Source organism: Anomaloglossus baeobatrachus, chromosome 6 (genome assembly GCF_048569485.1).
Source record: "Anomaloglossus baeobatrachus isolate aAnoBae1 chromosome 6, aAnoBae1.hap1, whole genome shotgun sequence".
Lineage (NCBI taxonomy): Eukaryota > Metazoa > Chordata > Amphibia > Anura > Aromobatidae > Anomaloglossus > Anomaloglossus baeobatrachus.
The window spans coordinates 167,329,989-167,357,785 of NC_134358.1; the positions used below are offsets into that span (position 1 = coordinate 167,329,989).

The 27,797-nt window shown below is 42.6% G+C and overlaps 1 protein-coding gene across 2 annotated transcripts in view; it reads right to left on the minus strand.

Moving 5' to 3' along the window:
* The window catches only part of ENOSF1 (enolase superfamily member 1), a 125,911-nt gene that overhangs the window by 18,347 nt on the left and 79,767 nt on the right, over positions 1-27,797 (minus strand). For both annotated transcript variants that reach the window (XM_075314478.1, XM_075314477.1), the window contains 9 exons: positions 22,503-22,529; positions 20,861-20,933; positions 20,741-20,779; positions 20,283-20,365; positions 20,129-20,163; positions 19,063-19,150; positions 13,055-13,189; positions 7,735-7,776; positions 3,221-3,350 (listed from right to left, as the gene is read on the minus strand). In XM_075314478.1, coding sequence (XP_075170593.1) covers positions 3,221-3,350; positions 7,735-7,776; positions 13,055-13,189; positions 19,063-19,150; positions 20,129-20,163; positions 20,283-20,365; positions 20,741-20,779; positions 20,861-20,933; positions 22,503-22,529 — 652 coding nt within the window. The remainder of the gene's footprint in view (positions 1-3,220; positions 3,351-7,734; positions 7,777-13,054; positions 13,190-19,062; positions 19,151-20,128; positions 20,164-20,282; positions 20,366-20,740; positions 20,780-20,860; positions 20,934-22,502; positions 22,530-27,797) is intronic.

The window sequence follows — 27,797 nt, forward strand, 5'->3', positions numbered from 1 at the left end:
GCTTTTTAACAGTCAGCAACTCAACTCTTTGGAAAGTGGAACACATACGTTTTCCAATTCCAAGGACAAAATAAAGAATGTTCTGCCTTGACTCACAGTTAAAAAACACGCTCTACACGATCCAGAGTCTGGGTCAGATTTGTAAGCCGGCAACCCGATCTCTCCCTTTAATAGTTGTAAAACATTACAGATTTTATGTCTTTTTACAGACATTTCAGGTTTAACTAAAACTGCTTCAACAGGTATCTCAATCCTTAAACAATTGTTTTAAACCATTTATGTGCGGATGTAAAACAATTGTTGAAAAATTTAAATTTGGATATTCTGAAATACATAAGACAGAAAATTATATGCCATACATATCACATTTTATTGAAGCATTCAGTAAGTTGGTTTGGCTGTTCTAAAGTATTTGTATAGGGCAATCTGATGATTTAATTGTGTAATGAATGGTATAATGATAATTACCATCGCTGCTATCCGATAACACGACTTGTTAAAGGGAATCTGTCAGCAGGTTTTTGCTACCTCATCTGAGAGCAGCATAATGTAAGCAAAGAGATCCTGAATCCAACGATGTATCAGTTAGATTAGGCCGGTTTCACATTTGCGTTGTTTTGACGGAAATGGACTCCGTCACTAATGTAGTACAGTTCATTTATTTTCAGTGTAAGCGCGACACCATGTGGACACATGCGGGTAGTGCAGGAAGCATGGTGTCGCTCTTCCACTGTAAATAAATGAACTGTACTACATTAGTGACGGAGTCAGTTTGCGTCAATACAACGCAAGTGTGAAACCGGCCTTACTGAGTGGAGCCTGATCAGACACAATCAGAATCTTTAGATTTAGACTGCCATAAGCGTGACATTATAGTCCGAGTAATAAGGGTCCTGCTGCTTAAACAAACATAGCAAATAAACTACAGATCGGACTTTGACAAGACAGGCATTCCTGAATTCTCTGTTAACCCTTGCAGCATTCTGGCTTCAGCTTACATAACAAAACCCTGCTGACAGATTCTTTTTACCTTATTTATGTGCTGCCTATGGACTCCAGGAAAGGAACATTTTAGTTAACACATTTTCACCTTCTAGCTGTCTCCATCAGAAGCATACTGTAGAAGGCTTTATACCCTCACATTGAAAGGTGGCGCTATAAGTTTCATGTAGAAGGTTGATAAATAAATGATAATAGACGAGATGGATTACAACCTGCAGGATATCTCAAACCCTAAATTTCTTCGGAGCCTCAAGTTTGGTGAATGATTTTTACATAGGTTTTAACCCCTTAACGACGACGGACGGTAATATTACGGCCTAGCGGTCATAGTGTTAATTCCCACGGGCTGCTGCAAGCCGCCTATGGTGATCAGCGCACATTTCAGCTGATTTGTACAGCTGACGTGTGCGTGCCAGGCACGAGTGGAATAGTGTTCTGCCTGTGACTTTTAACCCCTTAAATGGCACTGTCAATATGTGGCAGCGCCATTATTATACCGATCGCGCTTAAACTTTACTCACAGCCTGACACCGGAAGTCACATGATGTGATCATCTGGATCCAATGGTCGTCATGGTAGCACAGGGTCATGTGATGACTCCTGTAGCTATCATGATTCACTTTCTCTTACACCCGGCACACTGCCCTATGTAATAGGAGAGCTGTTTTTCTCCCGATTTGAGCGGCAGTGCTCTGATCGTAAGAAAGGCACAAGCGATCAGACTGCTGATCCATAATGCCCCCTAGGGGGTTTATTAAAAAAAAAAAAAGTTTTGAAAAATTAAAATAAAACCTAAAAGTTCAAATCACCCCCCTTTCAACCCATTGAAGATTAAAGAGTTAAAAAAGTATACACACATTTGGTATAGCCACATACAGAAATGCCCGATCAAAATATAAAAAAAAAATAATCTGATCGGTAAATGGCGTAGCGGCAAAAAAATTCCAAGCGCCAAAATTTAATTTTTTGGTCGCCAAAAATTTTGCGCAAATGTAATAACAGGCGATCAAAACAAAGCATCTGCGCAAATATGGTACCTTTTTAAAAACGTCAGCTTGAGACGTAAAAAATAAGTAGTCACTGAGCCCCAGATCCTGAAAAATGAGAACGCTACGGGTCGCGGAAAATGGCACAAAACGTGCACCACTTTCTTTGGACAAACTTCTGATTTGTTTTAACCCCTTAAATAAAAGTAAACCTATACATGTTTGGTGTCTACGACCACGCACCGACCTGAGGCATCATACCGACACATCACACAGCGACATATAGTGAACACAGTGAATAAAATCTCAAAAGCAATCGTGCAATCGCACTTTTTTTGCTATTTTTCTGCATTTGGAATTTTTTTGCCATTTCCCAGTACACTAAATGGTAAAACTCATGATTTCATTTAAAAGTACAACTTGATCTGCAAAAAGTGAGCCCTCATATGACCATATTGACTGAACACATCAGACTCTCCACTACCGTGGAAAGCTTCAAGAGGAACCTCAAGACCCACCTTTTCCAACAAGCCTACAACCTACAATAGCCCTCAGTCCAGTAGACCACTGCGCAACCAGCTCTGTCCTCACCTATTGTACCATCACCCATTCCCTGTAGACTGTGAGCCCTCGCGGGCAGGGTCCTCTCTCCTCCTATACCAGTCTGTCTTGTACTGTTAATGATTGTTGTACGTATACCCTCTCTCACTTGTAAAGCGCCATGGAATAAATGGCGCTATAATAATAAATAATAATAATATTAAAGTTACGGCTCTCGGAAGAAGATAGCAAAAAAAAAAACGGAAAGCGCAAAATCTGCCGGTCGTGAAGAGGTTGAGATGATTTGCTAAAGTTTTGTGATGTGGAATTTTTTTTACAGGTTAAACCTGTAAAAAAAAAAAATGTTTAACGGTAAAAACTGAACAACCAATTACCACTTTGCAAAAAGGTCAGAAATTTTTCATAAAGTTCTGAGTGTTTTTAACTGTAATACAAATGCATGCCTAGCTCTATGTCTGTGTGAAGCGGGGAGGAAAATACTCTAGAATTTATCAGCACAACCATGGCCCTTTTTAATTGAACTAACAAAAGAAAATTATATAGATCCAGCATAAATCTTCAACAGCAAGGAATGGTAAGATATTGGTGAAAAGACTTCATATCAGAACTGAACGTTCAGCTGTATGATGCCCTGTAGCAGTTGTGCTTCTGGATTATAATTATAGTCTTACTATTGAATTTCTTGGCCATGAGCAGAACAGAAAGGTTTTCATTCACACTCCCCAATCTGCAGCTGTCGATCTGGAGATACTGGAGGGCGTGGGCTTGTAGGAACTGTTTAAACATGACTCTGTTGTGGCACTGGGCAAAGAAAAATGCAGAGAATTAGTATCGCTAAATGGTAGTTATGGTAAAAACATTAAGGGTATGTTCACCCTTTGCAAGGTATATTCTATAGAGTATACTGTATTGCAGAACGTTTCCATTAACTGAAGCAGCCCTATTCAGATGAAAAAAATGACTTACAGATGCAGAATTTTCTGCAACAAAATCTTCAACATGGGAGTTCACCCTATGACTTCACCATAAAAGATTTTAAATATTTTACAAATCATGAAATATGCCTGTAATTTAAAAGAATTGTCTCAAGTTCATAAAGGGAACCTGTCACCTTTGAAAATGTTATTTATCTGTAAATATAGGGTTAATCTGCAGATAAATGGCATTAGGCCTAAGACACGGCATGAAAATTGGACTGAGTGGAATGTCCTAAAACATCGCATATTAGCCTATGTGTCAGCACCCATGAGCGATTATTTTCTCGGCCCCAATTGGACCGAGAAAACGATCGCAGCATGCTGCGAGCGTAATACGATTCTATTTCTCTCGCACCCATTCAAGTCTATGGGGCGAGAGAAAGATCGCACTCCACTCGCGGTACACCGGTGTACCGCGAGTGCAGGGCGAGAATAGCAATAGCCGGCTACGGAGGAGAGAGGGAAATAAATCCCTCCCTCCTCAGCACTGGCCTGCACCCCCTCAGCACTTGTTCTCCCTCCTCAGTGCCGTCCCGTCACCCGCAGCTGAGGTACGATCGCATGATCGGACCTCAGTCGCAGTGACACTTGCATGACACTCGGCTCCTGCTGTGCTGCCAGCGCGAGCTGAGTGTCATGCGAGGATTGCAGTAGTCCCCGTGTGGCCCCGGCCTTACAGTGCCTTACTACACAGAGCATCTACTATCTTATCATGGCTTAGCATCAAAATTAGGGGGACCACACACTGGTTTTTAAAATGTATTTAAATAATTAAAAAAAACAACAACACATGCAGTTCTTATTTTGATATACAGCCAAGATAAGCGCACAGCTGGGGGCTGCAGCCTGTAGCCATATGCTTTATCTGTGCTGGGTATCTTAATATGGGGGGAATCCTTTGCCAACTTTTTTTTTTTATTCAGCATGATCTAAACTCGCAAACAGGGTCTGTGATCGCAAGCACTCAGGAGCTGTCTCACATGCTAGGGGCGCGTCTGCAACCAATCAGACAGCGGTGGGGAAAGCAGTGCATGTGGAGGAGGTTTATGAGTGGCCTTGGAAGTAGAATGAGCTGCCACAGAAGCAGTGTAACAGCCGCACCAGAGACTCGGTAAGTATAGCATGCCTGCTTCAATCTCCCTATCCCTTCTACCACCATTTTTAAGAGCCGGATACCTATTGACTTATGGCAAGAAGAGAATGGCACTTCCTATATATGCGTCGGAGATATTGGGGTGCACTTCAGGTTCCAAAGCCAAACAGTGAGAAGTATACAAGGCACTCCCAAGATGATTTGAAGAAAAAATTTATTCATGTGCGTAACAAAAACGTTTTCGGTCCTATGTGGACCTTCCTCAGTAGCACATGTGTGAGGGAACACGCTGTGTGGGCTGTCAGACGCGGAATCCACCGCTGTATGGGGGCTGCTACGCACATGAATAAACGTACGCTTGTTACGCACATGAATAAATTTTTTCTTCAAATCATCTTGGTAGTGCCTTGCATACTTCTCACCTATTGACTTATGGGCACCGGTGTCCAGCCAGATACCAGGGATCAATTTCGGGCCTTAACGGGATTTCTTTTTAAACCCAATTCGACCCGCCAATCTCCGGTATCTGTGAGTTGTCCATCACTATTTTATTAAAAAACCTATGGCACAAAAACAAACAAAAAATGGCCACTTCATATGCGTTTTCTGGCACAAGGTGCGATTTTTGTCCAGAAAGTGATTTTGTGTGACTTTTACACAAAACTGCAGCATACGGACAGCCCCTAACCCTGATTATGTGCACTACCTCTCATTCTTCAGGAGCACACCACATCTTAGGCTAATTTCACACTTGCGTTGTGCGGCATCCGTCACAGTGCATTGTGTGACGCATATGACTGATGCGTTGTAAATAGTGTGATAATAAAGGCAACGGATTCCTGTGAAATAACCCGTTGCGTTAGTTTTCTTTGGCCGAGAGAGAGAGAGCCCCCATCATTATCGCACACACCGGCACTACCTCCCCCATCATCATCACTGCACACACAGCACTACCGCCCCCATCATCACCACACACACCGGCACTACCGCCCCCATCATCACTGCACACACCGGCACTACCACCCCCATCATCACTGCACACACCGGCACTACCGCCCCATCATCATCACTGCACACACCGGAACTACTGACCCCATCATCACTGCACACCCCGGAACTACCGCCCCAACCTCACTGCACACACCGGCACTACCTCAGTCACGTCCTCACTGACAGCGCGATTCACTTCATTTTCTGCATGGAGGTCACAGAGAGTGGCAGTGTTCTACGGCCGCTCCTGTCAACTTCTGATATAGCAGAGCTGTAAGCGTCGTGGGATCTCGTGTGGATTACGGACCTGGAGGGGTATTTGGGGATTAATAAAGTGGTGAAAGAGGGTTTTTTTTTGTCTTTTATTCATAATAAAGGATTTTTCCGGGTGTATGTGTTTATTTACTTTAACTTACAGGTTAGTCATTGGGGTGTCTCATAGACGTCTGCCATGATTAACCTAGAACTTAGTGGCAACTATGGGCTGCCATTAACTCTTTATTACCTCGATTGCCACCACACCAGGGCAATTCGGGATGAGCCGGATAGAGTCTCAGGACTGTCGCATCTAATGGATGCCGCAATTCTGGGTGGTTGCTGGCTGATATTTTTAGGCTGGGGGGCTCCTCATAATGTGGGCCTCCCCATCCTGAGAATACCAGCCTTCAGCCGTGTGGCTTTATCTTGGCTGGTGTCAAAATTTGGGGGGACCGCACGGCGTTTTTTATTTATTTATAGTACTGCATGATATAGACCCGCCCACCGGCGGGTGTGATTGGTTGCAGTGAGACAGCTGTCACTCAGCATGCGGGCGCGTCTGACTGCAACCAATCATAGGCTCCAGTGGGTGGGGGAAGCAGTGAATACGAGATGGAATAATGAGCGGCCGGCATTTTCAAAAGCAGGAGAAGCCGCCAGAGCTGTGTGACAGCTGTGCAGCGCCGCGCCGGTGATTGGTGAGTATGAGAGAGGGGGTAAGAGAGACCGACCAACCAACAGAGAGAGACTGACCGACAGAAAGAGAGAGAGAGACCAGGAGTGATTTTAAACGATTTAGAACGTTCTGCAGGACATGCTGAGCATGCTCAGTAGAACGTGATGGAATCCTGCGCTGGAATCTGTCGCCAAACGCATGGCGACAGAATCCAGCACCATAGACATTCATTATGCCTCTTAACGGATCCCAATGGAATCCGCCAAAGTGCGTTGTTTTGACTACCGCAAAAACACTACATGCTGCGTTCCCTCCGCCCGGCACTCAGTCAAAATAACGACTCGGCGTCGGCTGGCGGATGCAACGCAGACACTTGCGTTGCAGTGCATCATCAATACTAGTCTATGGGAAATAGCGCAAGCCGTTAACGGACTGCGCTATTTTCCATAGTGGCGGATTGCGATGAACGCAAGTGTGAAACTAGCCTAAGAAGCCGGAACCAGAGGAGGGAGCAGTGCGCTCCTGAAGAATCAACATGGGAACACTCCATTAATTTGTTTTAATGGTATTTGAAGGCATTTCAGTTTTTTGAACCATTAGCTCCAATGTATCTAAAATAGAACAAAATTAAAATACAATCTCATTAGTGTCTTCAGCTCACATATGCTTCTATGATTTTGCCTGGTTACTGACTACAAACAAACCCTATTCAGTTTACTACAGTCACACTCCATTCTATCTTTCCTCTAATTCTTGCTAATGATGGCATGAATAAATTAGATTTATTTTCCACATTGTATACATAAGACAGTCTGGTAAGAAGATAAGTGGCTATGAACGGTTACTTTTAATATAAGAGCTATATACTGTATATGCAGTATGTGATCAGTATCTTTCCAATTACTGAAATATGAGGCTTTTCTTTTGGAAGATACTTCTCCATGTGAATATCCAGCCAGTAGGGGGTGTACATACTGATAGACTTGTCAGCTTGCCATGTTACCAGTGCTATTAATTATTTCAAGAAGAAGCATAGACTCCTGTTTGTCTGGCTTTAATCTAGTCCCTCTGGTCAAGGGTCAGTAAGGCTGCAGCTGTTAACCTCTCAGATTCCAGTAATCTCATAAACTATAAACACTTTCATGGCAGCTGTCACATGGCAGCCCCTTTGATATGGGCAGCAGCACTCACTTGTTCTCCTGTGGCCACGCCGATTCCCAGTGGTGCTAAAGCCTAAAGAGAAAACAACATCAACTTGAAGCATATTTAGCTATATTGACCACATAATGATTAGTTATCACAGTACTGTATATTGTTTGTACGCAAGAGTTACAAGGTCGACAGCTTTGTCCTATTCATCAGTCGTACTGAAGACCTTGACGACTTAGTTGTCTCAAATTTAGGCTTTGTTTACGCGACCGTATTATTGGGCCAAGTGCTGTCTGAAAAAAATTGACAGCACTTGGAATTTGTCCCTATTTTGTATACCCCTTTCACATGTAAAGCGCCATGGAATTGATGGTGCGATAATAATAATAATTGGGCTGTTTGCCTTTTTTTTTTTTTCCAAGGACTGAATGTCCATGACAAAAAAAAAAAATCGCAGCCTGCGCTCGGATGAAAATTACCAATACAAGTCTGAGTCTGTAAAAATAATTGACTCATAAATGGATCAACCGCGTCGCATCCTATTTTTACGGATATATTTCAATTCTTTAACCTAGGAAAATGTATTTGGTCTTATAAATTACTGCTGATGTAAAAAAAAAAATCCAGATACTATGTAGATTGCATACGGATGATAATGCAGATGAAAAGTCATCCATTTTTCTGGATGAAAATCAGATTATATTATTTATACATTAGTAAACGTATAAATTAAATATTGAACCATATTTCATTTTACATTAACCTCTTTCCAAGTACAAACCCAACATTGATTTAACAGTATAATTCCAACATGGCCCATGCACGTGCGTGCTCCTATTGTCAATCACATGACCAGGACTGGAAAATACCAAAAACAAACTAGATATTAGAGCCTCAGAAAAGAAAAATGGGATAGCGATATCTATCGTAACAAACAAAAGGGTGCTAATGTTTCTGGAGCAAAGACCTTATTCATGTGAGCGGCATTAGTGAGTGAAAAGGTGAAAGGAGATCCAATGTTGTGCCCCTTCATTACAAGGTTCGATGGTTCGATGGAGGATGCTGAGGTTTGTCCCTCATCGATCATAGTGGGGTCACACAGGTTGAGGTGTCCTGTTGAAAAAGTTTTCCTCTGAGTGTATGTGATCTTATTCTTTTAAGACGTCTCCTGCTTAGGCTGCTTACCCTCAAAATAAAGCATTTTTTACTGGTGTAACTGTTAAAACAAACAAAAAATAAAAAAATATATATATACACAGTACAGACCAAAAGTTTGGACACACCTCATCTCTAGAACAACTGTTAAGAGGAGACTTTGTGCAGCAGGCCTTCATGGTAAAATAGCTGCTAGGAAACCACTGCTAAGGACAAGCAAGAAGCAGAAGAGACTTGTTTGGGCTAAAGAACACAAGGAATTGCCAATAGACCAATGGAAATCTGTGCTTTGGTCCGATGAGTCCAAATTTGAGATCTTTGGATCCAACCACCATGTCTTTGTAGAAAAGGTGAACGGATGGACTCTATATGCCTGGTTTCCACTGTAAAGCATGGAGGAGGAGGTGTGATGGTCTGGGGGTGCTTTGCTGGTGACACTGATTGGGATTTATTCAAAATTGAAGGCATACAGAACCAGCATTGCTATCACAGCATCTTGCAGCGGTGTGCTATTCCATCCGGTTTGCGTTTAGTTGGACCATCATTTATTTTTCAACAGGACAATTGTAACGGGGTGCCAGGGGTGCCTCGGGGCTTGTAGTCGTGGCCTCTTCGGTTAGGCTTACCCCTGGTACCGCCGTCACTTTTGGGACAGGAGATGACTTGGTGGGGCAGAGTGTGGTGGTGCATATGTCGTCCGACGTACAAACACTCTTCAGGCGTGATTCAGTGAAATCAGAAGGCATTTTATTGATCACAACTTCTTCACACACCCGACAGTAATAGATGACTTTACACTTCTTTGGCTGGGGGAAAACCTGTCCTGACGTCTCCTCCAGTGGGGATGTGCCCGGCTAATCCTCTTCACCTGGCTCCCACTACGGCTACCCACAGACCGGACCCACACCGGTACTGCTTCGCACTTTGAGGTTCCGCCCGCTCCGTTTCTCTCCGGCTTCCCTATTCATCCAGCTCCCACACTCTGCCCCTGCTCTGTTTCTTCTCTCCCGTCCCGGACTCAACTGCCTTCTTACTCCCACTTTTTCTCAACATCTTTTCTCTCCCTCCCCTTTAACTTGCCGGCTCCTCCTACCACTTGTTTCTATGAGACAGCCGTCCCACCCGGCCATTGGGGAAAACCCTAACACAATGTACATACATTAAAAACATTTTTATTAAATAACATCAGAAAAGAACTACACTCCTTTGTAAGGGGTCTGCCCACCCCTTACACAATGACCCCAAACACAGCTCCAGGCTGTGTAAGAGCTATTTGACTAAGAAGGAGAGTGATGGGGTGCTACACCAGATTACCTGGTCTCCACAGTCACCAGACCTGAACCCAATCCAGATGGTTTGGGGTGAGCTGGACCGCAGAGTGAAGGCAAAAGGGCCAACAAGTGCTAAGCATCTCTGGGAACTCAAGACTGTTGGAAAACCATTTCCGGTGACTACCTCTTGAAGCTCATCAAGAGAATGCCAAGAGTGTACAAAGTAGTAATGAAAGCAAAAGGTGGCTACTTTGAAGAACCTAAAATATAAGACATATTTTCAGTTGTTTCACACTTTTTTAAGTATTTCATTCCACATGTTTTAATTCATAGTTTTGATGCCTTCAATGTGAATCTACAATTTTCAGAGTCAAAGAAAACTCTTTGAATGAGAAGGTGTGTCCAAACTTTTGGTCTGTACCGTAAATATATATATATATATATATATATATATATATATATATATATACAGTTAGGTCCAGAAATATTTGGACAGTGACACAAGTTTTGTTATTTTAGCTGTTTACAAAAACATGTTCAGAAATACAATTATATATATAATATGGGCTGAAAGTGCACACTCCCAGCTGCAATATGAGAGTTTTCACATCCAAATCGGAGAAAGGGTTTAGGAATCATAGCTCTGTAATGCATAGCCTCCTCTTTTTAAAGGGACCAAAAGTAATTGGACAAGGGACTCTAAGGGCTGCAATTAACTCTGAAGGCGTCTCCCTCGTTAACCTGTAATCAATGAAGTAGTTAAAAGGTCTGGGGTTGATTACAGGTGTGTGGTTTTGCATTTGGAAGCTGTTTCTGTGACCAGACAACATGCGGTCTAAGGAACTCTCAATTGAGGTGAAGCAGAACATCCTGAGGCTGAAAAAAAAGAAAAAATCCATCAGAGAGATAGCAGACATGCTTGGAGTAGCAAAATCAACAGTCGGGTACATTCTGAGAAAACAGGAATTGACTGGTGAGCTTGGGAACTCAAAAAGGCCTGGGCATCCACGGATGACAACAGTGGTGGATGATCGCCGCATACTTTCTTTGGTGAAGAAGAACCCGTTCACAACATCAACTGAAGTCCAGAACACTCTCAGTGAAGTAGGTGTATCTGTCTCTAAGTCAACAGTAAAGAGAAGACTCCATGAAAGTAAATACAAAGGGTTCACATCTAGATGCAAACCATTCATCAATTCCAAAAATAGACAGGCCAGAGTTAAATTTGCTGAAAAACACCTCATGAAGCCAGCTCAGTTCTGGAAAAGTATTCTATGGACAGATGAGACAAAGATCAACCTGTACCAGAATGATGGGAAGAAAAAAGTTTGGAGAAGAAAGGGAACGGCACATGATCCAAGGCACACCACATCCTCTGTAAAACATGGTGGAGGCAACGTGATGGCATGGGCATGCATAGCTTTCAATGGCACTGGGTCACTTGTGTTTATTGATGACATAACAGCAGACAAGAGTAGCCGGATGAATTCTGAAGTGTACCGGGATATACTTTCAGCCCAGATTCAGCCAAATGCCGCAAAGTTGATCGGACGGCGCTTCATAGTACAGATGGACAATGACCCCAAGCATACAGCCAAAGCTACCCAGGAGTTCATGAGTGCAAAAAAGTGGAACATTCTGCAATGGCCAAGTCAATCACCAGATCTTAACCCAATTGAGCATGCATTTCACTTGCTCAAATCCAGACTTAAGACGGAAAGACCCACAAACAAGCAAGACCTGAAGGCTGCGGCTGTAAAGGCCTGGCAAAGCATTAAGAAGGAGGAAACCCAGCGTTTGGTGATGTCCATGGGTTCCAGACTTAAGGCAGTGATTGCCTCCAAAGGATTCGCAACAAAATATTGAAAATAAAAATATTTTGTTTGGGTTTGGTTTATTTGTCCAATTACTTTTGACCTCCTAAAATGTGGAGTGTTTGTAAAGAAATGTGTACAATTCCTACAATTTCTATCAGATATTTTTGTTCAAACCTTCAAATTAAACGTTACAATCTGCACTTGAATTCTGTTGTAGAGGTTTCATTTCAAATCCAATGTGGTGGCATGCAGAGCCCAACTCGCGAAAATTGTGTCACTGTCCAAATATTTCTGGACCTAACTGTATATATGTTTCACACAGAGGAATAGGCATAATGGTCACTCGTTAGTGACATTTCAGTAATACGGGGCATGCTTGACTTAAATAATCCATTCATTTTAGTTGTCTTTCACTGACCACATCCACCTTTTTGTGGTACCAGTACCCCAGCCTGGAAAATCCAGTATTTCTTCCCAAAGACACCAAGGTCTAGCCTACACATTGTCTTGTAGCCTCACTTTGCTTGTTCTGTCATAGGTTACCCAAGAACCCACAGTTTTACCTCATTGGGGTCCAGGCTGTACCTATTCCTTACCTGTTACACTTCTTGGGTTCAAGGATCTCTGACCCTATTAAGATCTAGACTGCCATTTTATCCAGTAGATTTAGAGCACTGTCTACCTCAGAAAATCTTTGCGCTTACTTCCAGTAAGTGTCCTAGTCTGTCGCACACCCTGGCACTAGCTTCACTTTCTATACTTCACTACTGATTGCTCTAACCAGGAAGTAGCTGTCTTCTTACCCACAAAACTCCTCCCATCTTCAGGGCTGGCTACCTGTGTCTTGCATCTACAATGTTACTTTGAATTTCCCAACAAATGTGTATAGAGGGGAATTAATCGCACATCAAACAATTGAATTAAACATCGTATATATATATATATATGGAAAATGCAGCAATACAAAATCTCAATGAGGCTATTTCTTCTCTTTTCACACTCTTACAATAGCTTGATCACACATTATAGCAACATGAAAGATGGGGAACCCCTTTAATTTCTGAAAAGAGGACAGTCAATAACATAAAATTCATTAATTAACAGTTTATATATCTGTACCTTTGAAATTGTTCCATGACCCAGTATATCATCAGGGGATGTAGGCTCCTCAATCCATAGAGGTTTGAATGCAGCTAATTCTTTTACCCAGGAAATAGCTTCATTTACGTCCCATCTTTGGTTTGCGTCAAGCATCTAAACCAAAATAAAAATAATTTCACAGCTTTCATTTTCATAATGTACTTTATCCATTATTCACAGAACTAGTGCGTTTTCACATTAGTGACTTCTGTAAACCACTAGACATTTTATCACTAAATCAAAATTCCCCAAAAAAAAACTTGACCACACATGAAATTAGGTTTTAAAATAAAAATTTGATTTATGGTTGGCATATATTGTTCTGTATACCTGCACAGAACCAGGAATGGATTCACTATTAAATGGGAACTTTATTTTCAACAAACTTTACATAATTTGTACAGGCAAATATAAGACACTGCAATACATCTTATCAGAAAAGTCTTTAGTCTCCTTTTATGAGCCACCTCTCCAGAACTCACCATACACTCTGATCATACACTTCTCGCTGCGTGCTAAGGAAACAAGAACAGGAATCTCCTTCTCATTGCAGTTTTGTGCATAGGAGACACCATGACAGCTAGTCTCCTCCTAATAGATCAGAGTCAATTGCAAGTTAACCAGTTCAGAGCCAAGCCATCCCAGGCCCATTTTCTGAATTTATCACACATACGATTTTAATGGCTCCCAAAAATGTTCCCGGTCAAATATTCAAACAGTTTTTGTCTCTTTTTTTGTGGTACATGGGGTTTAATTTTTATTTCAATTTTATATTTCTTTTGTTTTGTTGATATCATGGGAAAATGTAAGGAAAAATAGGAAGTTACAAACCTATTCACATTTTCTCATTCTAAATCTTTTTTTAACCATTTATATAGATATTATTGTTATATATTGCATATATTTTTTACAGGGGTAGAGCTAAAAACAGTGATTAGCTGTATCTGGGGGCATTCTAACATGTTATTACATTCTTTTTAGTGATTTCCCCTGTAACTCGGGCACGTACAGTATATTAACCCAGGTTATGGGGGAAATTCAGCTACCTGGCTGCATAGTAGAATGGACTGGATAAGACTACTTTCCAACGATCAGGATCTCCGCACCTTAGTTTACTTGCGTCTTTTCATTGCCTTTTTTTGTGTGTGTTTTTGACACTGCGTTTTTTTATTGTGTTTTTGACAATTACCGTATTTTTCGCTTTATAAGACGCACCTGATTATAAGACGCACCCCCAAATTTGGTGAAGGAATAGAGAATTTTTTAATAAATGGGGTCCGTCTTATAATGCCAGCGTCCGTCTAACAAATAATATAGGGTATATGTCCCTCATAGCCCCCTCATCCTAAAATTAGCCCCCTTAATCTGGATATGGCCACCTTATATTGAACACGTCCCCCAGTGATGCCACATTTCCCCTATGGCTGGCACACATCCTCTATGGCTGGCAGACAGGGCCACTGTGGCAGGCAGACAGGGCCACTGTGGCAGGCAGACAGGGCCACTGTGGCAGGCAGACAGGCCCACTGTGGCAGGCAGACAGGGCCACTGTGGCAGGCAGACAGGGCCACTGTGGCAGGCAGACAGGGCCACATCAGCCTCTGTGGCAGGCAGACAGGGCCACATCAGCCTCTGTGGCAGGCAGACAAGGCCACATCAGCCTCTGTGGCATATCGCCCCCATGTTGCTGCTTTTAGTAAAATAAACTCTTTCCTTACCTTCTGCAGCACAGTCCTGTCTCGTGTCTCCCTCCTCGGGGTTGAACTCCTCCTGTCTCCTGCACTTCCTACTTCCTAGTTCTAGTGGAGGTCATGTGATCGGCACGGCAGAGTGAAATCTGTGTGCCTAATCACAGCCAGCAGGAGGGAGACGCCAGATGCTGGAGGAGGTGAGTAAAGAGTTTATTATTTTACTATGGGCAGCAGCACGGGAGGCTATATCTAACACAGGGGGAGGGGAGATCCTGTGCAATCAAAGGTAAGCACAGGCAGATAATATGCACAGCTCCCTCAGCCCATCAGCGCGATGCAGTTTCAGCACCACGCTTCTGATGGACAGCGGCTGTGCATATTATATGAGCGGGAGAGCAGGAGATCAAACGCTGCCGCTCCCAGCCCAAGCAGTCCCCAGCACCGCTCCAGAGCTGCCTGCACCTCCACTGGACTCTGTGTATATATATATATATATATATATATATATACACCCCCCCCCCGTATATTCGGATTATAAGACGCACCCCCTACTTTCCCCCAAAATTTGGGGGAACAAAAGTGCGTCTTATAAAGCGAAAAATACGGTACATTTTTGTCTCTGGTGTGTCATCCTCTAAATAAAGCTGTTTTATTTATGAAACATCCTTTTATTGACGTCATTAGCTGCTGATAACATGTGATTTTGGTGCATTTCCGCCTCATAAACTAACCAAAAACGAAAGTGTGTTTTACCTGTGGATTTATCTAATGCAAGTTTATGGGGAAAATCTGCAAAGAAAACTGAGTGCACGGATGAGTGCAATCCGATAAAACTTTGGATTGCTCTAAAAGCTACGGGTCAGTGTCCATCTGCTATTGATTTTTCATGGTATAGTGGCATGCGAAATGAATCGCAGCATGCTGTGTTTGGCAGCGAGTCTCGGCTCACCCCACCCATAGACGTCTATGTTAGCACATGAAACATCGCACTGCACTTGCATGTCATTCGACTGCAGTGCAATGTACTCAGAGACAGGACGGGGAGGAGATGGGGAGAAAGTGCGCCCTCTTCTCTGCAGCTGTGATGCGATTGCAAGATCATGATCGCATCACAGTTGCATGACCCTCGGCTGATGCACATCGCTTCCGATGCGCTCGCATCGGAAGCTATGCACGAGTGGAACCGTACCCTAAGACAGATCATGGGAATGTACCCTTAGGATCCAGCAATCACATGATCATTGGGTCTTGAGGATGAAGCACCATCAGTGCTTCCTAATCTTTATGCATAAGCAGTGCAACCACCATGTTTCAATATAAGAACCATACGTTTTTCTAAATGCACAGTGCCTACAGTGAAACATGATGGTGGTGGTGTCCTTATCTGGGGCTGTATGAGTGCTGCTGCTGTCAGGGACCTACATTTCATTGATGGGACCATGAATTCACAGATGTCCTGATTTATATTAAAAAAAAAAGGAAGATGCTGCTATTACTCCATTCTCTTGGTAGACTTGCACTTTTCCAACATGACAATGATCCAAAACACACATCTAAGGCCACTGTTGTATTTCTGAAGAACAGGTTGAAAGTAATTCAGTGGCCAAGTATATCTCCTGATCTGAACTTAATCGAACAACTATGAGGAATTCAGAAGAGACAAGTTGAGCATCACTCTCCATCCAGCAATCCAGGCTCTAAAAGAATAATTCTTATAAAAAAGAAAAAGATGTTGCAATTTGTCGCCAATTTCTAAATGTCATGCCTAGAAGACTTAATGCTGCCCTTCTAAAGCATGGAGGTTGTACAAAATACTATATGAAGAAGTTTTTGATGTGGGGTGTATTTATTTCTGCATCAACTAATTTCAGTAAAATGGAAGATTTTGTACTGAAAATTATTTTATTAAAGGAAACCTGTGGAAAAGCTTTCCAATCTGCAAGTGTCATGTTATAGGGGTAGTTGAGTAAATTGATATATAGTTTTGTGAGTAAACATTCTGGATTATCTGTGTTTTCATCATTTGTCTGTTCTTCCTGGGATTTGTGGTCCAGTGGGCGGTCCTATCAGTGATTGACAACTCTGTTTGTATGCACCCTTATGCAAGAAAGCTGTCTGCTTTAACTATTGTATAAGATGGTGCCTACAGATTGGACCATATTTTCATAGTGACAGGTTCCCTTTAACCTTACTTTATATTATGGGTTGAAAAATGTTTTATTCAACTCAGTCTTGTCAAATTTTTGGAAATTGTTCTTGTATTCAGTGAGATATTAATTATAAACATACTTTTTAAGGGGTTGTACTCATTTATGATGTGAACTGTATGGTGGCTGTTAGGTATCATAGATGTGATGTAAACATGGATGTCCATTCTGGTATTTATAGTGCCACTAGTCTTTTTAGGGTGTACCAGGGAAAGGTTTTAAGGATAGCTAGAGAGATGGGTGAGTCTGGCTATTCACATACCTGTACCCATGGGTGTGTCTCATCTGTTAAAATGGAGACTGTTTGTTTGCCACATGGTCTGTGTGTGGAGGTCTGTGACACCTCCAGAAGGAACCTCAGAGAGAGGGTTTATTTGTACTGACCGGTGTCATTGAGTAGAGAGGGAAGTACCTCCACTTAGACATTCCTGTTGAGAAGTGGTATCCGAACCTGTGAGTTCGTACCACGACTTAAAAGGACTGTATACCGTGTCTGTGTCCTGTGCAGCCATAGGAAGGCTTGTGAGTGCAGTTTATGTGCTGTATGATAAACCGGCTGACGTTTTTAAGTAAAAAGTAGGCCTGCTGTTACCTCATGGAGGAAGTAGAGTGAGTATGGCCAGCACAATATATCTACCTATCTATATATATATATATATATATATATACACACAGTATATATATATATGTATATATATACATACACACAGTATGTATATATATATATATATATATATATATATATATATATATATATATATATACATACACGAGGGGCAATCCAAAAGTAATGATAATTGGTTATTTATATTGCACACGGAAATTAAAATAAAATGTTTTCTTCTCTCTTAGGTACCCACTAGTCCAGGAAAAAAAAAATCACTTAAATAGGCCACGATTCCCGGGAGCTACATTCATTTGAATATGAACTGCCGAGGAGTGAACATCAAAATGGAAAAAAACGAGCTCAGAGCTGTCATCAAATACCTCTGCTTGAAAAAAATGACTACCAAAGACATACACAGTGACTTGGTGGAAACATTGGGGGACTCTTCTACTCCATATTCCACAGTTGCACGCTGGGCCAAGGAATTTAAGCTGGGAAGAACATCGACGGAAGATGAACATCGTGAAGGACCCCCATCCACGTCCCTCAATGAAGAAAATGTGAAAAAAGTTGAAGAAGTTGTATTGGCAGATCGAAGAGTGACTATCAGGCATGTAGCTGAGGTCACAGGGATCTCATAGGGCAGTATTCAAAGAATCCTTGCAAAAGAATTGCATATGAGAAAGGTCTCCACGCGTTGGGTGCCAAAAATGTTAACCGACGAGCAAAAGAAGAAACGAGTTGACATTTCAATAGCAAATCTCGAAAAGTTCCAAGCAGACAAGGAGAATTTTTTGTCACGTTTTTTGACGATGGACGAAACCTGGATCCACCACTTTGATCCCGAAACTAAACAACAATCGATGACATGAAAACGAGCCGACGAACAGACGCCGAAGAAATTCAGTGTCAAGCTCAGCAGGGAAGGTTATGGCGTCCGTGTTTTGGGACTCTGAAGGAATTATTATGGTGGACTATTTGGAGAAGGGAGCCACTATTACGGGCTTCTACTACGCAGAACAAATAAGAAGATTGCGGGAGGCTATCAATGAGAAAAGGTGCGGCAAACTGCGGGCTGGAGTGCTGTTTCACGAAGATAACGCGCCGGCTCACAAAGCTGCAGTTGCCATGGCAACCATTCAAGAAGCGGGCTTTGAACTGGTGGAACACCCCCCCTATTCGCCAGATCTAACCCCCAGTGACTTCTTTCTCTTTCCTCGCCTCAAGGAACACCTCCGGGGCAAGAAATTTGACGTCAATAGCGACGTGATAACTGCTGTTGGGGATTTTTTTGAGGGTCAAGATCAAGAATTTTTTTCAAAGGGAATTCTAAGTTTAGAAAAGAGCTGGACTAAATGTCTAGACTTGTTAGGAGACTATGTAGAAAAATATATATATTTTTTTTAATATATTCATTGTGTTTATTATTGATTATCATTACTTTTGGTTCGCCCCTCATATGTTGTGTTAACTGATACATACCAGTTTATTGTCGGGTCCAATCATGTCCCGGATAAGTTTGCATCTTCTCATATCATCCTGTAAGTCAGCGCCCACTTTTACTTTAAACCTAATGCATACAATATGAAGTATGGCTGTAAACATACATGCAAAATACCCAAATATTTAAAGAAATTTAAGATTATGCACAATACTAAATAGACACAAGAAAATGCTGCAACTTGTTAAAAAACTATTTAGCATCTTTAACATGAAATGATTTCTGCTTTTATAAATTGTGGTAACTAGATGCAAATAGCAATTATAAATTGTATTACTTTTCTAATATTATGCAATCCTGACAAACAATTCTCAAATTATTGGACAAGCAATAAACTACAATTAAATATTCTCATCACATTTCAGTGATTCACTTGTATCAAGTATAATTGTTAGGATGCTCATCAAATTATAATTACATGGGATTTAGACTTAAGCTTAAAAGTGTACGTGTGAGTATCCCATCAGAATAAGTCAAGGATTTGATGACAGTTTTTTAATACTGCAGTATAAAAGCATTTTTTCCAAATAATAAATGAGATTCAATTTGTTAACCAGTTAAAGTGTTATTCCTATGTCTTCAGGTGCACAGTGCTTCCCTGACTCCTGACTTTCTGCCTCCCAAGGGGCAATATGCTTCTGAATGAGTGACAATTTGGACCAACCGCATGGACAGGCTAGAAGTACTCTACCCTATGCTGAAAGCAGAGTCAGCTGTGCCTCAACAGTAGCATAGATACAAAAGCCAGAGAAGAATGGGGAATATGCCATGCTGCTGTGTAAAAGACCAATAAGGATGAATTCCAAGTGCTTTTATTAGCCAACACGTTTCAGCTAGCTACCCTACATCAACAATAGCGTAAAGACACTCAAGCTGGCTGAATCCAGTAATCTGGCCTCCTTCAGAATAGCGCTTAAAAGCTCCATAGAATAGAGCTTGTAAGCGCTGCTTTTCTTGCCTAAGAACCTGGCCACCGCTAATAGCACTTACCCATGTATGATCATTAGAAAACATTTTTAACTAAACAATAATATGTTACATACTCACCGTGTCCAACCTTCCTTTAGCGCATCGGCACACAGCTAGGACATAAAAGTAATAGAAAAATAATTATAATAGGAAAAATGATATAATAAATGACGAATCTAGAAGTGCACCCACACACATGATCACTCAGTAATGACATGAAAGTCACCCGAACCTTCTGAAGCTGTTCGTCTGAGTAGCCAAGCCAGGCACAAGATGTAGTGTATGCTGGGTATCCCTTCTTTACCATATATTCCTCTACAAAATAAGCACAGCTCTCTATTACTACACATAAAACATGCACCACTTTGTGTGGTACTATTATATTGTTCCAGTGCATTTTATATGTAGGAATACAGCCCATTTATCATCTCACTAGTCATATTAGTTTTGGGGAGATATAGACAATCAACTATGGTCTTTGAACAACCCAACAATTTCATTTTCACGCTATTGTACGTAGACGTGTGGTTGTCGTATATTTGGGTACGGCACAAACAAAGACTCATAGGACACTATTGTCAAGGATTTCACACAAATATCAGGAAAATAGTAGCCACTAAAAAGATTGATGAGTCCAAAGTTGGGATGGAATTTAAAAACCGAGAGTGAAATGGAGATTCCATTTTTTACCTCTTGTTTTTTGTGTTTGTTTTCCATTTTGAAGAATTTCTGTAAGGTAAAATTGCAAATGAAACCTTCTTAGAAGGCAAATGGTAGTGATTTTATTTCAAGTTTAAGAATGAGTCTTACCAAGTGCTTGTGCTTCAGTCAATACATCCGTTATATATCTAAAATCAATACAAGACACCAACTGTTCTGGAGTCTGCCAAGAAGTATGGATTATAAATGACACCATTAGCATGCAATTAAAGACAGGGACTAAATTGCTTTATTTTCAACAAACTAACCATTTATATTGTAGATATATTTTAATGGTTTAGTAGCTGCTCATTTCTCTGCTGCCAACTCCATTTACTAGCTGTAGTATTTCTTAAATTAGTCCACAAAATAACAAGTTTCCCAACGTGATCTCTCATACGCAGCACAAAATAACCTTCATTTCTCCTGCTACTACTTAATTATGAATGAATTGATTCTTGTGAGTAATTTATTCATCTATGTCATGTAGTTTAATTGATGAGTCCATGTTAACATTGTTAAAAGCAATTAAAAGTAATGGCAAAAATACAAGAACTATAACAACAGCCCAGTAAGTGTTATGCCATGAACTAAGTCCTGCTAAGCGTTGGACTGCGGCATTTAGTGGAGGTTGTAAGGTGGTAATACTATTGAGATAAAAAAAGGTTGGATATAGCAAGGGGCGTAACTAGGAGGGGGCACATAGGGCATGTGCCCCAGGTGCAACCAGTAGGGATTTGCCATTTCGCTGCCTCATACGGTAGTCTGAATTGTCTCCTAGTGGAAGTCAAACATTCTCCGAGCCAGTTGTTAAACTGTTAGATGGATCTAAGAAGAGATAAATGGATCTCACCTTTTAGTCTATTGTACTTATGTCTTTAAAATGTTGGACAGTATGGGACACAATATAAAGATTGGGTAGTATGGGGTGGGACATAATGTGAGGGGACAGTATTGGTAACAGTATAAAGAGGGGGCAGTGTGGGAGGCAGCGTAGAAGAGATAGTATGCAGAATGGGAAGTGAAAAGGGCACAATACAGAGACTAGGGAGTGTGGGGGGAACACAGTGTGAGGGAACAGAATAGGGCACAGAATAAAGGAGGCAGAGTGGGGGAACAGTGTAAGGGCACAATATGGGGCATACAGTATGCATAAAATAAAAATGTTAGAAGGGGCACAGTATAAAGACTGCACACTCTGGGGGGGGTGTCACAGTATGAGGCACACTATAGGTAGGGGCCAGCTTGAGGGGACAGTATGAGGACGGAGGGTACAAAGTATGAGAAAGGGGACACAGTATAGAGAATTGGCAGTATGGGAGGCCATACTGTGAGGGGACAGTTTTAAGAGGAAACCCAGAATGAAAAGGGGGCAGCATTAGGGGGACACTGAAGGTAGGGACATTGTGGAGGTTATAGCTAATAAGGGAAGTCAGGGTGGTGTCTGTAGCTGGTAATGGATAGCAGCATGGGAGTTATAGCTAACAAGGGCAAACTGTGCTATAGCTAATGAGGGAGGACAGTGTACTGCTTACTGGCATTGAAAAAATTAGTCCCCTGAACAGTGTAGTGTACAAATAATTTTTCTCTATTACAATTAGGAAGAATTTCTGAATGTGGTTCCAGAGATTATGGCAAAAAAGACAGAAGTGATTGGTATGTTATCACCAAAAATGGTTGCCGCTTGTGATGAAAATCATTAAAATGCTGTCACTAAGATACACAGTGATTAGAAACCAAATGGAAAACTCACCATATCAACTAAAAGCTTCCACAGAGGCTAAAATAATAAAATATCAATATTAATACTTTACACCATTAAATAATATATTTCTATCTATATACTATATCATCTTTTTCACATTTTCCGTGAATGACAGGACATAAAGGAACACTATTATTTATCAAATAAGGATTCTTCTTGTGCACAATATCATTTACTTTTCTAACCATTTAAAGTATTTATTTTTAGCTTAAATTATGATTTTCTGTAGTAAACTAATGCCAATTGTAACATTCTTGTAATATTATTTTTTCTGTATTATATACTAGTATGTTTTTGTTGTTCACAGTAAAAAAAAAAAAGTCTTTTATGCCTTGCAGACCAGCAGTGAAGAGGTCACTTATTGTTACTAAAGTTTTTAATATGATCACAATTATACAATGTAAAAGCATACCAATATGTATTTTGAAGCAGTTCTGATTTAATAGAGAATGGTCCTCTGTTCAAACAAAAAAGTATCTCACTTTCTGGGCAACATGTCCTGTTCTCCATTGCACAGACGCAAATTTCCTTTTCAGAGATGAGGACTTGAACTCTAGTGCCACCTACTGAAATTAGCAATCCTAAAACTCAAAATCAACACTTTAACGATCCTTGCCATATGACTTAGGGTCCCGTTACATGTAGCGACGTTCTAGCGATCCCGACAACGATACGACCTGGTCAGGATCGCTGGTACATTGCTACATGGTCGCTAGTGAGGTGTCAAACAGGCAGATCTAATTAGCAACACAGCAACGATACGGCGATCCGTATAATGACCTCGGCTGTCGTTGGGACCAGGTCTCCCAGGCGTGCCAATGAGGTTGCTCGTGGCTTCAAACACAGCGATGCATGCTGCCCAGTGGGACACCAACGATGAAAAAATGAACAAGGACGTTCAGGTACGATTGGCGATATCGCAGCAGTGGGCTGGTCGCTGCTATATGTCACACATAGCGAGATCACTAGCGAGGTCGCTGTTGCGTCACAAAACCTGTGACGTTTCAGCAATCTCACTAATGACATCGCTATGTGTGATGGGGCCTTTAGGATGAAAGCCAAACCAGAATCTCAATTTGTAGACACTTGTTTTAATGTGCTGCCAGGCATGTCACTCTCCATAAAGAAAAATGTTACCCCTTAGACCCAAGTAAAAGGCCTCTAATACAGGCAAATCAGATCTCATGCTTTGCAGTGAGGAGGGGCAACACCCTAAAACAAGTGTTTGAAAATAGAGATTCTGGTGTGGCTTTTATTCCACGTCATGTGGCAAGGCTTGTCAAAGGTTCGATATTAGCTTTTAGGATTGCTACTTCCAATAGTTGGCACTAGAGTTCAAGTCCTCTTCATCTCTGCAGTGAGCTTGCATATTTAATTTCCCAGAGGAGCATTGTATGGCCTATAAGCCTCTTTCCCCTGGCATGTCAATCATATCACGCTCTAGAAGGAGAGCATTGCATAGATAACACATTAATATTAATAGACACTAAGTAATGTTTTAATTACACTGTCATGGCCTTTCAAATAAAATTAAAGGGTCATTCTCTACTTTTCTGCTCATCTGCCTCCCTTCAAGGATAAGTTTTATAATCAGCATATTGTCAAAGATTTGCCAAAGCAAACCAACAAATCAGCATATTAATTGTTTGGTTTATAATTAAAGGGAATCTTTCAGCAGGTTTGTTTTTTGTAGTCTGATGACAGCCTGAGGTATGGGATAATAAAAAGATGTCAGACATGTGTCACATGTCAAGCTGTTTGGCGTTGTTTACTTAAACTGGTAGTTTTATTACCTTGTGATCAACCTTGCTGTGACTAGTTGGCCCACCAGCATTTGTCTTACACACTCCCTCCTATGATAAGCAACTCACTGTCTATAGATATTGTATACAGAGCCCGGTGTGGGCTGAAGCAGCTTTCTCAGCTCTACAGCATTACTAAATCTAACAACTCTTATTGTGTCAGAACCATTGCACCCAATAAACTAAATGATATATCGATGGACTCAGAGATTCTTTGCCTACATTATTCTGCTCCCAGATGAGGTAGCAAAAAACATGCTGACCGCTCCCCTTTAATTAGTGAATACCTAATATTTTGGCTCTTCATGTTTTAATAAGTACAGATGTAGTCCCATTTTGCTCTTGCAATTTTTGCAAATAGCAACATAATCTGCAATTTGATTGCGATGTGTGAACTTACCCTTATCCATACTCGGACCATGATGTATGGACCGGCCGCAGGTCCCCTAATCTGAATTTGACAAGCTCATATATGCCTATGAAGATGTCAATTTACTGTCAAGAAGCCTGCGAATAGTTTTTGTATCATGATCCTTATTCAGAAGGTGACACACAGATGTATGACTTTGGGTTTAAATTGTTAATCATGAAACAATTAGGTGGAAATGAGACGTGTAGATTATCCCCATACATACTCCATTGGCCACAACAATTACAAAATATACTGTAGACATGCAATAAAATCACTAGATCAGTCACCAGCAGCTTAAGGTACCGTCACACTAAGCAACGCTCCAGCGATCCCACCAGCAACCTGACCTGGCAGGAATCGCTGGAGCGTCGCTACACGGGTTGCTGGTGAGCTGTCAAACAGGCAGATCTCACCAGCGACCAGTGGCCAGCCCCCAGCCAGCAGCGAAGCGTGGAAGCGATGCTGCGCTTGGTAATTAAGGTAAATATCGGGTAACCAACCCGATATTTACCTTGGTTACCAGCGCACACCACTTAGCGCCGGCTCCCTGCACTCCTAGCCAGAGTACACATCGGGTTAATTACCCGATGTGTAGTCTGGCTATGTGTGCAGTGAGCCGGCACTGGCAGCGTGAGAGTGGCGGACGCTGATAACGAAGGTAAACATCGGGTAACCAAGGAAAGGGCTTCTTGGTTACCCGATATTTACATTGGTTACCAGCGTCCGCAGAAGCCGGCTCCCTGCACATTTAGTTGCTGCTCTCTCGCGGTCACACACAGCGATGTGCGCTTGACAGCGGGAGAGCAACAACTAAAAAATGGTCCAGAACATTCAGCAACAACCAGCGACCTCACAGCAGGGGCCAGGTTGTTGCTGGATGTCACACACAGCAACAACGCTAGCAACATCGCTGTTGCGTCACAAAAGTCATGCCTCAGCAGCGATGTTGCTAGCGATGTTGCTTAGTGAGACGTGGCCTTTACTGATGGATTTTTAAATGTCAACAGATTTCTTTATATAACATTGTGTTAAGTAAAAGTGAACCTAACAATGAATGAAAACAAAGACTTTACATTCACTGACTAAATAACGAAATGATAGTCAAGGACAGAGCGTCACTTTAGTATCCTTTTCTGTAAGGTAATTGTGCAGCATATTGTACATGTGGCGCCCCTGACCTGGTCAGGCACCACAGAGTATTGCACCCATGCGGGGACAATGCTTCCAGGTAATTTCCAAAGGCCAGGATGAGGTGCACACACAAACACATAGTGACCAGGTCTCCCACATCACAAGAAGGGACCCTTGGGTAGCCAGTAGGGGGTTAACTTTCAATTCCCAGCTAGGGGTGTGTTCAGAGGCTGGTTGCTAGGAAGCAGGAGAGAGGAAGTGAAGAAGGGGTCGGGAGCTGGAGGTTGAGGTGTGTGGAAGGGAGCAGAGGGGCTCTCGTGTAAGACAGGTCCTGAGGAGTGCAGTAGCTGAAAGCGGGGGAGAAAGGGTACCGTGGGTCGGCCTGAAAGACATCCAGAGAGAGGGGTGGCTGAGTACGGAGATCCTGGTATCCGAGCACGCAAGGGGAAACAGATCCCCAGTACAGGCAGCAAATCATCCAGAGCTGCTTAACCTACAGGTGGGGGGGTACTTTATGCCCTCACCACTACTACACAGAGCTCGAGCCAAGCAGCAATCACCAGGCCCATAAGGGGACAGGGCCAGAAGCCATCCCACCAAGGCCACGCTGCCGGCAGACGGGCCAGAGAGAGGGGAGCAGAGTAGTAACAGCTTCCCTGGAGGAGTCCTACCACGCTTCAAGCAAGGGATCCTCCCAAACAAAAAGAGTGCAAGGAGGGCGAGCGGACAGCTACCCTCAGAACGGCCTCCTGGAATTCCTGGTTCCACCTGGTTATCACAGTGTCGCCCGGGCATCTCACCGTGACCTCTAAACAGTGAGTAAACACGTTAAAAGACTTCTTGGACTGTGTTTGAGTCATTCTGCGACCTGTGGTCCCACACACATACACAGGGACCTGGGGCTTGCCTTACTCTCAGGAGGCTATTACAACCGACTGCACCCACCATCAGCCCCAGGCATCCCTTAACCTGCAGTGGCGGTCCGCACTGACCGCAATTCTGAGAGTGGCGTCACGACGAATCCCAAAACGAAGGTTCCCTACCTGTGACCAGACCGTCCCATCCCGTGGAGTCCCTAAGGGTAATACACTGCTGCACCGCACCTGTAGGGCTTCACATATCTGGCGTCACGAACAGGATTTGGACTAGACCTGTTCAGACAGGTGACCGTGTGCCTCAGAGGTCCGACCGCAAAAATTGAACCGCCGCCATATTGCCATCTTCAAAAGCGCGCGCTGCAGCCCGCGCGAGGGAAAAGAGCACCGCCCACGAAGAGGTGTGGCCGCCCCAGAATCCCCACAATTCGGAGAGCGTTCTGACCCAGGAAGTGAAAAGGGAGCGCGCAGATTTTTGAAGAAAAATGGACGCTGCAGGAGGTAATGCCCCTGGTCAGGGCGACGCAGCCCAAGCGATGCCAGCCCCCGTCGCGCTGGACGCAGCAGCGCCCGGTGCCGGTGCCGCGGTCGCAGCCGCGCCGGCCGAAGTCTCCCCCATAATGCCAGTTTCCTTACTGTATGTCCCAGGAGCGCAATGGCTGCCCCAATACGCCGGTAAAATAGACACGCTGACCGGGTTTAAGAAGAAGATCAACACCCTGCTAGACATGCACGCGATGACTGGTAAGCAGAGGGCCGCTGTGGTGCTGGGACAATTGACTGGAGCAGCAGAATTGGAAGCTGAGTCCTGGACCAATGATGACCGGGGCTCTGTTGAGACCATCTTTGCCAAACTAGCAGCTGCTTTTGAACACCGCACAGAGGGAGAGCTGAGGACGGACTTCTATAACTGCCGTCAGAAGCCCCAAGATAGTATAAGAGACTATGCCCTCAGGCTGCAGGCTGCACTACGGGCTCTCAAGCTGGTGGACCCTGTCAGTGATCAGGAAGGAAACCGGATGATGAAGGAACAATTCTTGCGGGGCCTGCGCTCTCCTGAGGA